This window comes from Aquarana catesbeiana, linkage group LG12, assembly GCF_042186555.1.
Source record: "Aquarana catesbeiana isolate 2022-GZ linkage group LG12, ASM4218655v1, whole genome shotgun sequence".
In the NCBI taxonomy this organism is placed as follows: domain Eukaryota; kingdom Metazoa; phylum Chordata; class Amphibia; order Anura; family Ranidae; genus Aquarana; species Aquarana catesbeiana.
The window spans coordinates 72,236,234-72,251,522 of record NC_133335.1 but is presented as its reverse complement, the minus strand read 5'-3'; the positions used below and the strand labels follow the sequence as shown (position 1 = coordinate 72,251,522).

Genomic DNA, 15,289 nt, shown 5'->3' with positions numbered 1-15,289 from the left:
TAGGATCACATGGGTAGTTGCATAACTAGTCCCAGGCATTTAAAGGAGTTTAGAGTTTGGGTGAACTTATTTGGGTAGCAGGTTCATCTTTTGGAAAAAGACTGGACTTTTCCCAATTAACATCTACAATTTCTACTATTATAGACAGTCAAAGAAGCGGTAAGGGTCAGCCAGATATCCCAAACTATCCTCTGTGTACAGTGATATATGTTCCTTCAGGGTACCAAGAGTCAATGCCAGCCATGGAACATATACGGATTGCTAGAGGTTTGATAGCTTGAACAATAAAGGGAATAGTGGACATCCCTGTCTTTTTCCACGGTAGATGGAGAAAGGGGTCAAGAAAGAGTTGTTCACAAGGATCCTTGCCACTGGGTCTGTATAAAGGTGCTCGATCCAGTTTTTTTTTGTGGACCAAAGCTGTAGAGGTGTAGAATACCAAGTAAATATGGCCATTCTACACTGTCAAAGGCCTTACAAGTGTCTAAAGACACTATTATATATATGTATTGGAATAGCCATGAGGATATTGTAGATTGTGACAGAGCCTTCAGATATTCATGCTAGTGGGTTGGCTGGGGATAAATCTGTCCTGATCTCCCCCTACCAGATGATCTCTCCAAATTACTGAATTAAACAAGAAGATTATAACATTGCGGATACAAGCTGACCCTGACTATTTTATAGTTTGTTTCAATCCTGTTTCTCTGACTTTTAGGGCTCGTCCACACTAGCAGAGGAGGGGTGATTAAACCCGACGATTGAGCGGTGTTTTGACCACCCCCCACCCGTTCCCCCTTTAGCTGCAGCGGGTATAGTATACACATGCTGTGGCCGTGATGCCTTACTTCATGGCTGCAGCAGCACTTAAATCCCCTGTCGCTTTTGGTTGGCATAGCACTGCCGAGCATGACTCATTCAAGTGAATGGGGCTGCTCTGCAAGCGCCCCACAAAGGGGGCATTTAAAAGGTTAAAGCAGGTGGTGAGGAGGTGATACAGCGCCTCCTCACCACCTGTCAAAGACTCTGTGAAGAACGATCCGAATGTGGATTGCTCCTCAGGGGTCAAAGCACGTATAAACAAGCCCTTAATTGGTCTGCATGTACATACGGATAAGATATAATTAAAGGCACAAGCAATACAAAGAAGTGACTATACTGAACACTATCCTTACAAGTGTAAACCATGCACAGTTGGCAGAATACAATACTGCTTGCGGTAGTAGTCTTTTACCGCTGCATCTAACTGCATTTCTGTTTCAGGATGATGATGATGAACCAGATTCTGGGACAATGGTCAATGCACGAGGCAGAGACATGGGCACGATGCAGGAGTTTAGTACCATGAATGAAGAAGCTGCTAGCACAATGGTGGAAAATGAACATCTGACGACCCAGCTTGGCACCATGTTAATAAACAAGGATGATGAGGAGGAGGAGGAATCTGGAACTATGAAACGTAAGCTCACTATTATAAAGTGTGTGTATATATACGAGGGGTCTTCAATGCAAAAGGTTTACTCAATATAAATTATCCAAACAAATCATGAACTGTACAGTTTTGAGCATCCCTGCTCTTCATCAAGTTGACTTTGTGAAGAGCAGTGATGCTCAAAACTGTACAGTTCATGATTTGCATGAATAATTGATATTCAGAAAACTTTTGCATTAGAGATTGTGTCCCTTTTCTTCTTTTTATTGGACTTGGTGGATAATTGGGAGCCCATCGTGACACCTCTCCTCGATTTACACAGTTGCAAGAGGAGTGACTCACCCGACAATTGAATATATATAAATATATATATGTATAATATATTGTATATACAACCTCAATTCCAAAACGGCTGGGACGCTGTGTAAAATCTACATAAAAACAGAATGCAATGATCTGCAAATCTCATAAACCCATATTTTATTCGCAATAGAAACTAGAAAACATATTAAATGTTTAGGTTGAGAAAATATACAATTTTAAGAAAAAAATAAGGTAATTTTGAAATTGATGGCAGCAACACGTCTAGAAAAAAAAAAAGTTGGGACAGGGCAACAAAAAGCTGGTAAAGTAAGTAGTACTAAAAAGGAAGAGCTGAAAGAACATTTTGCAACTAATTTGTTTAACCACTTGACCACTGGGCACTTAAACCCCCTTCCTAACCAGACCAATTTTCAGCTTTCGGTGCTCTCACACTTTGAATGACAATTACTCAGTCATACAACACTTTACCCCTATGAAATTTTTGTCCTTTTTTTCACACAAATAGAGCCTTCTTTTGGTGGTATGTAATCACCGTTGGGTTTTTTATTTTTTGCGCTATAAAAGAAAAAAGACTGAAAATTTGGTAAAAAAATGAATTTTTCTTTGTTTCTGTTATAAAATTTAGCAAATTAGTAATTTTTCTTCGTAAATTTTGGCCAAAATTTATACTGCTACATATCTTTGGTAAAAATAAGTACAACTTGGTGTATATTATTTGGTCTTTGTGAATGTTAGAGAGTCCAAAAGCTATGGTGCCAATATCTGAAAATTGATCACACCTGAAGTACTGATGGCCTATCTAATTTCTTGAGACCCTAACATGCCAGAAAAGTACAAATACCTCCCAAATGACCCCTACTTGGAAAGAAGACATTCCAAGGTATTTAGAAAGATGCATGATGAGTTTTTTTGAAATTGTCATCTTTTCCCACAATTCTTTGCAAAATCAAGATTTTTTTTTTTCTTTTTTTTTTTTCACAAAATTGTCATATTAGAAGGTTATTTCTCACACACCGCATATGCATACCACAAATTACACCCCAAAAAACATTCTGCTATTACTCCCGAGTACGGCGATACCACATGTGTGAGACTTTTACACAGCGTGGCCACATACAGAGGCCCAACATGCACGGAGCACCTCCAGGCGTTCTGGAGCACCCAGGCCAATTCTTATATTTCTCTCCTACATGTAAAAATAATTTATTTGCTAGAAAATTACATAGAACCCCAAAACATTATATATATATTTTTTTAAGCAAAGACCCTAGAGAATACAATGGTGGTTGTTGCAACTTTTTATCTCGCACGGTATTTGCGCAGCAATTTTTAGAACGCGTTTTTCTGGGAAAAAAAAACAGTTTTGTGCTTTAAAAAAAAACAAAACAGTAAAGTTAGACCAATGTTTTTGCATAATGTGAAAGATGAAGTTACGCCGAGTAAATAGATACCTAACATGTCACCCTTCAAAATTGCACACTCTCGTGGAATGGTGCCAAACGTCACTACTTAAAAGTCTCCATAGGTGACGCTTTAAAATTTTTTACCGGTTACATGTTTTGAGTTACAGAGGAGGTCTAGGGCCAAAATTATTGCTCTTGCTCCAACGTTCGCAGTGATACCTCACATGTGTGGTTTGAACACCATTTTCATATGTGGGCGGGACTTACGTATGTGTTCGCTTCTGCATGCGAGCACACGGACATGGGCGCTTTAAAATTTTTTTTTTTTTTTTTTTTATTGTTTATTTTACTTTATTTATTTTAGTTTGACACTTTTTCCCCCCCCAAAAAATTTTTGATCACTTTTATTTCTATTACAAGGAATGTAAACATCCCATGTAATAGGAATATGGCATGACAGGTCCTCTTTACAGTGAGATATGGGGTCAATAAGACCTCACATCTCACCTCTAGGCTGTGCCTGAAATAAAAAAAAAAAAAAAACGATCTTGGCTTCGATCATAGCGGTGAGTCGGTAGAAGCACCAGAGGGTGGCGGGAAGGGGGGGGCGTCCCCTCTCGCCTCCCATAAGAACGATCAAGCAGTGGAACAGCCGCTATTATCATTCTTATGGTGTAGGAAATCGCTGGCTAAAAAAGCTGATATCTGAATGATGCCTGTAGCTGCACCCATCATTCAGATATCCCCGCTCAAAGTCAAGGACGTCATATGACTGTGGGCGGGAACTGGTTAAAAATTGCGGAGTATTGCGGGGTATTGCAGAGTATTGCGGAGTAGTGCAGGGTATATTGCGGGGTATATTGCAGAGTATTGCTGGGTATATTGCAGAGTAGTGCCGGGTATATTGCGGAGTAGTGCAGGGTATATTGCAGAGTATTGCGGAGTAGTGCAGGGTATATTGCAGGGTATATTGCTGGGTATATTGCAGAGTAGTGCCGGGTATATTGCAGAGTATTGCTGTGTATATTGCAGAGTAGTGCAGGGTATATTGCTGGGTATATTGCAGAGTAGTACCGGGTATATTGCAGAGTAGTGCCGGGTATATTGCAGAGTATTGCCGGGTATATTGCAGAGTATTGCCGGGTATATTGCAGAGTATTGCCGGGTATATTGCAGAGTATTGCGGGGTATTATGCAGAGTATTGCGGGGTATTATGCAGAGTATTGCGAGGTATTATGCAGAGTATTGCGGGGTATTATGCAGAGTATTGCGGGGTATTATGCAGAGTATTGCGGGGTATTATGCAGAGCATTGCGGGGTATTATGCAGAGCATTGCGGGGTATTATGCAGAGCATTGCGGGGTATTATGCAGAGTATTGCGAGGTATTATGCAGAGTATTGCGGGGTATTATGCAGAGTATTGCGGGGTATTATGCAGAGCATTGCGGGGTATTATGCAGAGCATTGCGGGGTATTATGCAGAGCATTGCGGGGTATTATGCAGAGTATTGCGGGGTATTATGCAGAGTATTGCGGGGTATTATGCAGAGTATTGTAGGGTATTATGCAGAGTATTGCGGGGTATTATGCAGAGTATTGCAGGGTATTATGCAGAGTATTGTAGGGTATTATGCAGAGTATTGCAGGGTATTATGCAAACTATTGCAGGGTATTATGCAGAGTATTGTAGGGTATTATGCAGGGATGGCTGAGCATGGAGGGATGGATGGATGTGACTGCAATTGTCACTGAGCACCGCTGTGGGCACTACACATGCAGCCCACAGCGGTGCTGCCATCCGATCCCTCCCCCTCTCCCCCCCGCACTGTACCGATCGGTACACAGAGGGGAGGGAGGAACCGGCGTCATGACATGACGCCGGTCTGTTGACATGTGATCGCTCCGTCATTTGACGGAGCGATCACATGGTAAATGGCCGCGATCACAGCGGCCGTTTACCGTGATCCGTGATGCGCCGGGTCCTCTGGACCCGGCGGTCACGGAAGTTCTCGGGTGCGCGCCCCAGGGGGCGCGCGAGAGCAGTATTCTGGGAGGACGTCCATGGACGTCCACCCAGAACTAGCCGACCGCGCTGTTGCCGTCTTTCGGCTATGGCCCGGTCGGCAAGTGGTTAATTGGCAACAGGTCAGTAACATAATTGGGTATAAAAAGAGCATCTTAGAGAGTCAGAGTGTCTCAGCAGTAAAGATGGGCAGAGGTTCACCAATCTGTGAAAAGTTGCATCTAAAATGTGTTGAACAATTACAGAATAATGTTCCCTAAATGTAAAATTGCAAAGACTTTAATTATTCAGTGCCTTGAAAAAGTATTCACACCCCTTGAAATTTTCCACATTTTGTCATGTTATAACCAAAAACATAAATGTATTTTATTGGGATTTTATGTGATAGACCAACACAAAGTGGCACATAATTGTGAAGTGGAAGGAAAATGATAAATGGTTTTCAATTTTTTTTTACAAATAAATATGTGAAAAGTGTGCTGTGCATTTGTATTCAGCCCCCCTGAGTCAATACTTTGTAGAACCACCTTTCGCTGCAATTACGGCTGAAAGTCTTGGGTATGTCTCTACCAGCTTTGCACATCTAGAGAGTGACATTTTTGCCCATTCTTCTTTGAAAAATAGCCCAAGCTCTGTCAGATTGGATGGAGAGTGTCTGTGAACAGAAATTTTCAAATCTTGTCACAGATTCTCAATTGGATTCAGGTCTGGACTTTGACTGGGACATTCTAACAGATGAATATGCTTTAAACTAAACCATTCTATAGTAGCTCTGGCTGTATGTTTAGGGTCGTTCTGCTGGAAGCAGTGTTGCCAACATACCAGACTAAAATTTACTGACACAACACCCAAAATTTACTGGCACAGCCCAGCCTCTACTGGCATTTCCAAACGTTATAAAGTTACAGGTTTAGGTGCAAATTTACTGAATATCTCCCTACGGGCATAGAATGTAGCATAACTTAGGAATAATTTGGTGTGCTTGCTCCGTACACTAGGGTTAAAGACATTTAGCAACATCGATTTAGGGTAGGATCCCAAATCCAGGGAGGTAATCTGGTCAAGGCTGTCGGCTATCCCTGACCAATAGTCCCCAAGGCGAGGGCAGGACCAGACCTTGTGGAAGAAGGAGGTGGCCCTTAGGTCACATCCGGGACAGGCCACCGGGGTATTAGGATTCATAATTGTCAATCGTTTCGGAGTGTAATAGGCTCTGTGGAGGAACTTGACCTGCATAAAGCGGTCTCTAGCCAAGATCATATTGGTGACAAAGGAGGATATGCATGTTTCCCATTCATCCTCTGACAGGTCAGGAATGTCCATCCTCCATTTGTCCAAGGTTTTTTCAAGTTTCTTCGTGGGAGCTATGGACAAACGGAAATATAGGGAGGATAGCGGTTTGTCTATGATCTTGGCAATAAGTAGTCCCTCCACAAAGTCTGATTCCAGTGTGAGAGATGCCGGGAACTGTTTCCTGTAAGCATGGCGGAGCTGTTAGTAGTGGAACAGCATCCATCCCGGTAGTGAGTACGGGTTTCCCGTTCCAGACAAAGGAGGATATTATACTTTTTAATTTTGCAAAGAATAAGGCGGGGGGAATCAGTGGGGAGTTTCGGAAGAAATAAAGAAATTTAGGCAGGCTTAAGTTCACCCTACCCATCAGGGAAAGAGGAAGAGACCTCCAAGCCATGCTTTTCTGTGAGAAATTTTTGAGTAGTGGTTGGAGATGCAGCTCATAGTATGAGGACAGCGGAGTTCCAACCCTTACTCCTAGGTATTTAAATTCAGGCGTCCAATTCAGGGGGGTGCCTGTTGGTGGGTGATGGCCCGACGCGTGTAGCGAGAAGAGGAGTGACTTCCCCCAATTGACCCTGATGCCTGAGAACGAGCCGAACACATCTACTATATAAAGTGCTGGGGGGAGGGAGGAAACGTCCTTGAGGAAAAGGAGGGTGTCATCGGCATATAGGGATATTTTATCTGTAATTACTCCTACCCAAACTAATGCGGGCTGCCATGGGTTCCATGGCTAAAGCAAACAGGCCGGGGGAGAGTGGGCAGACCTGTCTGGTACCCCTGGACAGGGGAAAAGGCGATGACAGCGAATTGTTTGCGCGTATACGGGCTGTGGGACTGTGATAAAGTATCTGAACCCATCTGATAAATCGAGGGCCGAACCCAAATTTACATAAGACGGCCCAGAGGTAGCGCCACTCAACCGAGTCAAAAGCCTTCTTGGTGTCTAAGGAGGCTACTACGTCCGGAACGTCCCCACTTGCCCGGGAGAGATGAGTGAGGAGGCATCGGATGTTGATATCCGTTCCCCTGCCTGGCATAAATCCAGACTGGTCTGCATGCACCAATGCCGTGGTCACAGTGTTCAGTTGTCCGGCCAGTACCTTGGCCAACAGTTTGGCATCCACATTGAGGAGAGATATTGGTTGGTACGAGGAACACTGCTCGGGGGCCTTTACCAGGTTTAGGAATGATGACAATAACCGCCTCAGCCATTGTTGGGGGAGAGAGAGTTCTCCGCCATGGCCTTTTGGAGCATTAATTTAAATGATGGGAGCAGTTCTTCCGCATATGTCTTAACCACTTAAGGACCAGCCCCGTTTTGAGATTTTGGTGTTTACTGGTTTAAAACTGTTTTTTTGCTAGAAAATTACTTAGAACCCCCAAAAATGATATATAGTTTTTTTCTAAGACCCTAGAGAATAAAATGGCGGTCATTGCAATACTTTTTTTCACACCATATTTGCGCAGCGGTCTTTCAAGCGCACTTTTTTTGGAGAAAATTCACTTTTTTGAATAAAAAAATAAGACAACAGGAAAGTTAGCCCAATTTTTTTTTATATTGTGAAAGATAATGTTACGCTAAGTAAATTGATACCCAACATGTCACGCTTCAAAATTGCGCCCGCTCATGGAATGGCGTCAAACTTTTACCCTCAAAAATCTCCATAGGCAACGTTTAACAAATTCTACAGGTTGCATGTTTTGAGTTACAGAGGAGGTCTAGAGTTATTGCTCTCGCTCTAATGATTGCGGCGATACCTCACATATGGTTAGACCACAGTTTTCATATGCGGGCGCTACTCACATATGCGTTCGCTTCTGCACGCGAGCTCGTCGGGACGGGGCGTTTTAACATTTTTTTTTTTTCTTATTTATTTTACTTGATTTTATTTATTTTTTACACTGTTTTTTTAAAAAAAAAATTTGGGTCACTTTTATTCCTTTTACAAGGAATGTAAACATCCCTTGTAATAGAAAAAAAGCATGATAGATCCTCTTAACCACTTGCTTACTGGGCACTTAAACCCCCCTCCTGCCCAGACCAATTTTGAGCTTTCAGCACTGTCGCACTTTGAATGACAATTGCGCGGTCATACAACACTGTACCCAAATGAAATTTTTATCATTTTTTTTCCCACAAATAGAGCTTTCTTTTGGTGGTATTTAATCACAGCTGGGGTTTTTATTTTTTGCTAAACAAACAAAAAAAGATGGAAAATTTTGAAAAAAAAAAAAAATCATGTTTAATAGTTTGTTATAAAATTTTGCAAACAGGTAATTTTTCTCCTTCATTGATATGCGCTGATGAGGCGGCACTGGTGGGCACGGATAGGCACAGATAAGGCGGCACTGATAGGCACAGTTAAGGCGGCACTGATAGGCACAGTTAAGGCGGCACTGATGGGGACAGATAAGGCGGTACTGATGGGCACAGATAAGGTGGCACTGATGGCCACGGATGGGCGGCACGGATGGGCGGCACGGATGGGTGGCACGGATGGGTGGCATGGATAGGTGGCACGGATGGGGGGCACTGATGGGCGGCACTGATGGGGGGGCACTGATGGGTGGCACTAATGGGCACTTATGGGCACTGGTAGGTGACACTGATGGGCACTGATAGGTTGCACTGATGTGGGTGCTGATGGGTGGCACTGATGTGGGTGCTGATGGGTGGCACTGATGGGTGGCACTGTGGGCACTGATGGATGGCACTGGGGGCACTGATGGGTGGCGCTGATTGATGGCACTGTGGGCACTGATGGGTGACTCTGGTGGGCACTGGTAGGCAGCACTGCTGCCTATTGCTTTGTGTTATAAGATCGCCGTGATCGGGACTAATGTCCCGATCACGCCCGCCGGTGATCGGGGTTTTTTTTTCCTCCTCACGCTGTCAGCGCAAGGAGGAAAAATAGCCGATTACCGGCTCTGTTTACATCACATGATCAGCTGTCATTGGCTGACAGCTGATCATGTGGTAAGGAGTCGGGACCAACCCCTTACTCTGATCTGTGATCAGGCGAGTCTCATAGACTCGCTGATCACCGAGCGCGCCGCGCGCGCCCTGCAGGGGGCGCGCAGGCCGCTCGTGCACGGGACGACGTCAATAGACGTAGTCCCGGCAATGTAGATCCGTGCTGTTGCCGTCATTTGGCAATGGCCCGGATCTGAAGCGGTTAAATATGAGATCTGGGGTCAAAAAGTCCTCAGATCTCATATTTGGACTAAAAAAAAAAAAACAAACTGTCATTTGAAAAAATGACATTGAAAAAATGTGCCTTTAAGACGTATGGGCGAAAGTGACGTTTTGAAGTCGCTTCCGCCCTGCAGTGTCATGGAGACGGGTGGGGGCCATCTTACCCTCACTCGTCTCCATGCACAGCAAGTGAAAGGACGCGATCGCCTCTGCCACTGCACACGGCTGCGGTAAGCGGCAGAGGGCACCGGATCGCGGCAGGAGCGGGGGGCCCCCTCTCCCGCCACCGATTTAAAAGTGATCTTGCGGCGAACACAGGGATACCGGGGTTATGGCAGCTAGCTGCTGCCATAACAATGATATCCGTCCCCAAAGTAGGGACGTACATCGGCGTGTGGCAATCGGCAAGTGGTTAAAGAATTCGGCAGGGATCTGGACCTGGCGTTTTGCCATTTTGCAGGGAGGCTACCGTCCGCTGAAGTTCCTCTAGCGTGATAGGGCCATCTAATGCTTCCCTGTATGTGGATGTCAGGCAAGGGAATTCTATCTCCTCAAGGTATGCTGTTAGCTCCTCATCCGTACACACCATCTGGGAGCTATAAAGTTCTTGATAGAATGATGCAAATCTGTCATTGATAGTGGTGGGGTCGGTCAAGGCCGTCCCATCAGAGTCACAAATAGCAGAGATAGTCACCGTAGAGGAGCTTTTCCTTGCCAGCCATGCTACTACCCGTCTTCTCCCGTGCTCAAATATTCTTTGAGACTGGTGTAGGAATTTAGTTTTTAGTGGCCAATGTTCAGAGCAGGAGGACATCCCTCAGTGCTGCCTGAAAGTCTGAGTATACCCTGGGGGTCCTGGTTATGGAGTACTCCACTTTTTTCTCAGCTCTCAGGGTGTCTTCCCTCAGATCCCTTCGGATCCTACGGATGTGTGATTGCAGATTGCCCCTAGTGAAGGCCTTGAATGTGCCCCAGGATGTGGTCAAGGTTACAGAGTGGTCCAGGTCCCGCCAATAATGTATCGCCTCGGATCTATATGGCTCAGAGATCCTCGACAACCAAAACCTGGACAGTCTCCACAAACTCTCCCACTGTGCATTGGAAACGCACAGCTTCAAGGCAAGCAGAGCATGGTCAGATATGCCTCAGGGGAGAATAGAGATGTCCCAAACTCTGGAAAGGACAGACCCCCCAGCATAGGCAAGGTCTATACGTGAGAAGGTTTTGTGTGAGGCTGAGTGACATGTGTAGGCCCATCGAGAAGGGTAACGCCACCTCCACACATCAGTCAGGTTGGAGGCCTCCGCCCAAAAGAGCAGCTCAGAAGACGAGCCCGCTCCGGGTGAAAGTCTGTCCACCCCAGAGTCCGGAACCAGGTTGAAGTCACCCAGTATCACCACATTGTCTGTGGCAAAGGTGGCAAAATTAGAGATCAGCTGATTATGTATTCTCATGGAGGCCGGGGGGGGGGGGGGGTGGGCAGATACAGTCCCATCTCCAGTCTGTCCACTGTAGCATGAAACATAACGTAGCAGCCGTCCGGATCTAACTCCAGTGCCAACAGTCTAAACGGTAGGGATTTGTGTATAAGGATGCTGACCCCTCTGGAGTAATTAGTATATGTGCAATGGTATTGATGTCCCACCCAGGGCCTCCTAAGACTCAAAAGTTTACTACCCGTCAGGTGAGTCTCCTGCAGTATGCAAATTTGGGGACGGTCTGATTTAAGAAATTGGAACACCAGCGGCCTCTTCACAGAGGAGTTCAAACCCCTGGTGTTTCATGATATTATATTACATTCGGCCATATGCGTCTAGTATCACATCTTTTAACCAGAATCTATCTTCCAGAGCTAGTGATGCAGAGTCCGGACCACTAATGACATATATGGCTACATCGCTTGTGAAAAAACAGTAAAAAAACAAGTTATAACAAAACAGTCCCAGCCCCAACTTTGGGGAGGCTTAAGATCCCAACTCAGAACTGAGGCGAATGCTCCTGTAATGGGGAAACAGTTCAGCAGTTAGATGATACACATTAAGTCTCTTGCTTGAGACCGGATCAAATATGTGGGTGCAGTCCCCCCTGCAGCTGCCGGGGGTATAAACTTGAACAGTAACGTTGCATGAGCTGTCAAACTTGTTGGCCTTGGCCAAAGAAGAGGGGAGGGGAAGAGGATGTAACAATGGATCGGCAGTCATGTAATCGTCCATTTGGGGTATCCCACCAACCCATGGCTAGAATTAGGGATGAATGGCCCCTGGACCCCTGTAGTCCATGAGGTAAGGTATTTGGTGACACGTGGGAGCCTTCAGGGTTAAGGAGGTAAGCATAGGCCAGTGTATAAAGGAGGCACGTCTATAAGGCAACAAATGGCCTTGGCTCATGTAAACATGTTTTCAGCAGTAGTGATACTTATCTGCGAGGTAATGTGTCGATCCACATGGAGGCCTCCTTGGGAGATGTAAAGAATCGCACTGATTCACCGTCTTCCACCCGCAATCTGGCCGGGAACAGCATGCTGGTGCGGAGTCTGGCCCTCACTACGTCATAGGATTTCCGCTGCCAGCGAATAATCTGGGAAGATCAGGAGTTTGGCATTTTCAAATCGCAGTCCACCTTGGGATCTCGCTTCCTTCATTACCGTGTCACGATCACGGAAGTGGAGCAGCTTGAAGATGAAAGTGCGGGGTGGTGCTCCTTGTGGCCCCCTGGTTTAGGGTATATGCAATGGGCTCTTTCCACAGTAAAAAATGGGGAAAAACATGCTTATTTATCTATTTATTAAAATGCTTAACCTACGCAGTCTTCCCCGAAAGCCTCGATGCTGAGGAAAGTATTTGCTGTAATAAACGTTCAGCAAATGCGGTGAGATCTGTACTCTCTGCCCCACCTGGAAAACTCGCAAATTGTTTCTTCTATTGCGATTTTCGGCGCCTTCGCCACCAGCCTCCAGTACTTTAACTTTAGTTTTCAATAGATGCATATCAGCCCCCTGGTCACGTACCATGTCTTCGGTCTCAGTGACCCTCTGTTCCACCTCATTCATGCGGCCACGGAGGGTATCAAAGTCCTTCCTAATGAACTCCACATGGGTTTGTATGTGGTCCACTTTGTCTATTAGGGCAGTGATGGCCTGCATTACGGCTTTAAAATCGGCCGCTGTAGCTGGCAGCCGCTCCGGATCGTCGGCCTGGTTCTCCTTCTGGGCAGGAGGTTTAGGCAAGGCTGCGACCTTGCCCACGATTTTTGGTGTCGTGACTTTTTGCGTGTTTTTGGCAGGGATTTTCTCCTGTGCATGTCCCAGAGATGCCGCTGAGGCTGGGGGTACACAGGAGGGTCTTTTTAGACGTTTCTGCACCCTAGAAATGCTGGATTCGGCGCCGGTCTGTGGGAGCTCAGACACTACACGTCTGCTCCCAGCACCATTCTGGACACGCCCCCATATATCCAGGTTTTAGAACAGCATTTGCTCCCATCCAGACAATGTCTCTTTCAGGGAGAGCCATGCATACTGTATTTCAGCAGGACAATGCTAAATACAAAGTGGAGAGGCTGTGAAGGGGACTGTGATGCACGGAAAGGGGTTGTTAAGGGGACTGAGGTGCAAGTAAGGGGAGGGGGGCAGCTGTGAAAGGGAACGGGGTGCAAGTAAGAGGGGCTGTAAAGGAGACTGGGATACAAGTGGGGGGGGGGCAGTAAAGGGGACTGAAGTACAAAGAAAGTGGGCTGTGAAGGGGACTTGGGTGCAAGGAGGGGGGACTGATGCAAAGGGGGAAGGTCTGCAATGTAAAGGGGGGGCTGTATTGTAAAGGGGGCTGTGATGTAAATGGGTGGACTTTGATGCAAAGGGGGTCTGTGAAGTAAAGCAGACACTGTATTGTAAACAGGAGGCTGTATTGTAAAGTGGTGCTGTGATGTAAATGGGTGTAATGTAAAGGGGGGCTGTGATGTAAAGGGGAGAACTGATGACACTGATGTAATGGGGAAACTGTAATGTAAAGCAGTGGGGCTGCGATATGAAGGATCTACTAGTCATAGCACAAATTTGAGACACGGACTGGATGAAAATGTTAATGACCGAACCTTCATGAGTTTTAATTCAATACCCCTTTTGTTTATATATCTGAAAATCGATCGATTCTCATGTACTGTAATTTCTTGAGGCCTGAAAATGCCGGGACAGTACAAATATCCCCATATGACCCCTGATTGGAAAGTAGACAGTCCAAGGTATTTAGTAAGAGGCATGAGTTTTTCGCAATTGTAAATTTTTGTCTCAATTTTTTGAAAAGTAAAGATATTTTTTTTTAAAAGTGCAATACGTCATCATCATATGACTGGTGTGGCGGTGATCAGGGACACCACGTAAAAAAAAAGTTATGTTTTTTAAAATTTTATTAAACTATTTTCACACTGGGGCGGGGGGCGGCGTCGGCGGTAAAACGCAGCTATTTAAGCAGCGCTTTACCGTCGGTATTCGGCCGCTAGCGGGGCGTTTTTACCCCCCTGCTAGCAGCCGAGAAAGGGTTAAAAACCACCGCAAAGCGCCTCTGCAGAGGCGCTTTGCCGGCAGCATAGCCGCGCTGTCCCATTGATTTCAATGGGCAGGAGTGGTGAAGGAGCGATATATACTCCGCTCCTTCACCGCTCCGAAGATGCTGCTAGCAGGACTTTTTTTCCCGTCCTGCTAGCGCACCGCTCCAGTGTGAAAGCCTTCAGGGCTTTCACACTGGAGACACAGCAGCGGCTGTTTTGGGTCAGTTTGCAGGCGCTATTATTAGCGCAATAGCACCTGCAAACCACCCCAGTGTGAAAAGGCCCTAAGCAACCTTTTTTTTTCTGAATGAAATCCATTTATTCAGTGTGTACTATTGTGATTAGCTGTGATTTGCCATAGCTAATCATGTGATACAGATGGGATGTGATTGGCCCTGTCTTTACTATGTGATTACTGTGACCAATCACAGAGCTCAACACAGTACACAATGAATGACATGAATGGAAGCCATCCATTGTGTACAACTGTCATGTGGTCTGCTGTGATTGGTCCGGTTGACCCAGCTGGTCAGTTATTTTACTGAATTCTATTGTAAAATCTACAAAATAAGAATATACAATATTCAAGAGCAACATTTTTAGAGTAGATTCCGCTTTGTAAAGTCAAACTGTTCTCCAACATTCAGCCTACTATGCACATATATACAACTCTCTGGTACTCAAATAAGGAGAAGGAGTCAGAACAATTAGGGTTAATCCATCATGTTCTTCCATTCATTACATTACACCTGAGCTAGCAAGGCTCAATCCTCTACTGGTTCATACCACTCATGTAATCTATACAATTTCACCGCTCTCAATCATGGACCTAATGGAGAATTAAAATAGCTTTCTTTAGATCATGTTCCTAAGCAAAAATATATAAACTACACATCACTGACTACCTCTGCAACTTGCTTTTTTATGAAAATAACGTCACACCTAAACCTGGGTACGGTTTTCTCATTTTTCAAAAAATACTTTGAAAAAAATAATTTGTATGAAAATGGACACAAAGGATTCTGTTTATCATTTTTCATAAGCAGGCCTTCTAATTTTGATGTATTTTAA

The 15,289-nt window shown here is 45.1% G+C and overlaps 1 protein-coding gene across 1 annotated transcript in view; it reads left to right on the top strand.

The window, feature by feature from the left end:
• Positions 1 to 15,289, top strand: part of STK4 (serine/threonine kinase 4) — a 163,195-nt gene that overhangs the window by 123,511 nt on the left and 24,395 nt on the right. Inside the window, exon 9 of the mRNA XM_073608038.1 lies at positions 1,264 to 1,459. Within this exon, the coding sequence (XP_073464139.1) occupies positions 1,264 to 1,459 (196 nt within the window). The remainder of the gene's footprint in view (positions 1 to 1,263; positions 1,460 to 15,289) is intronic.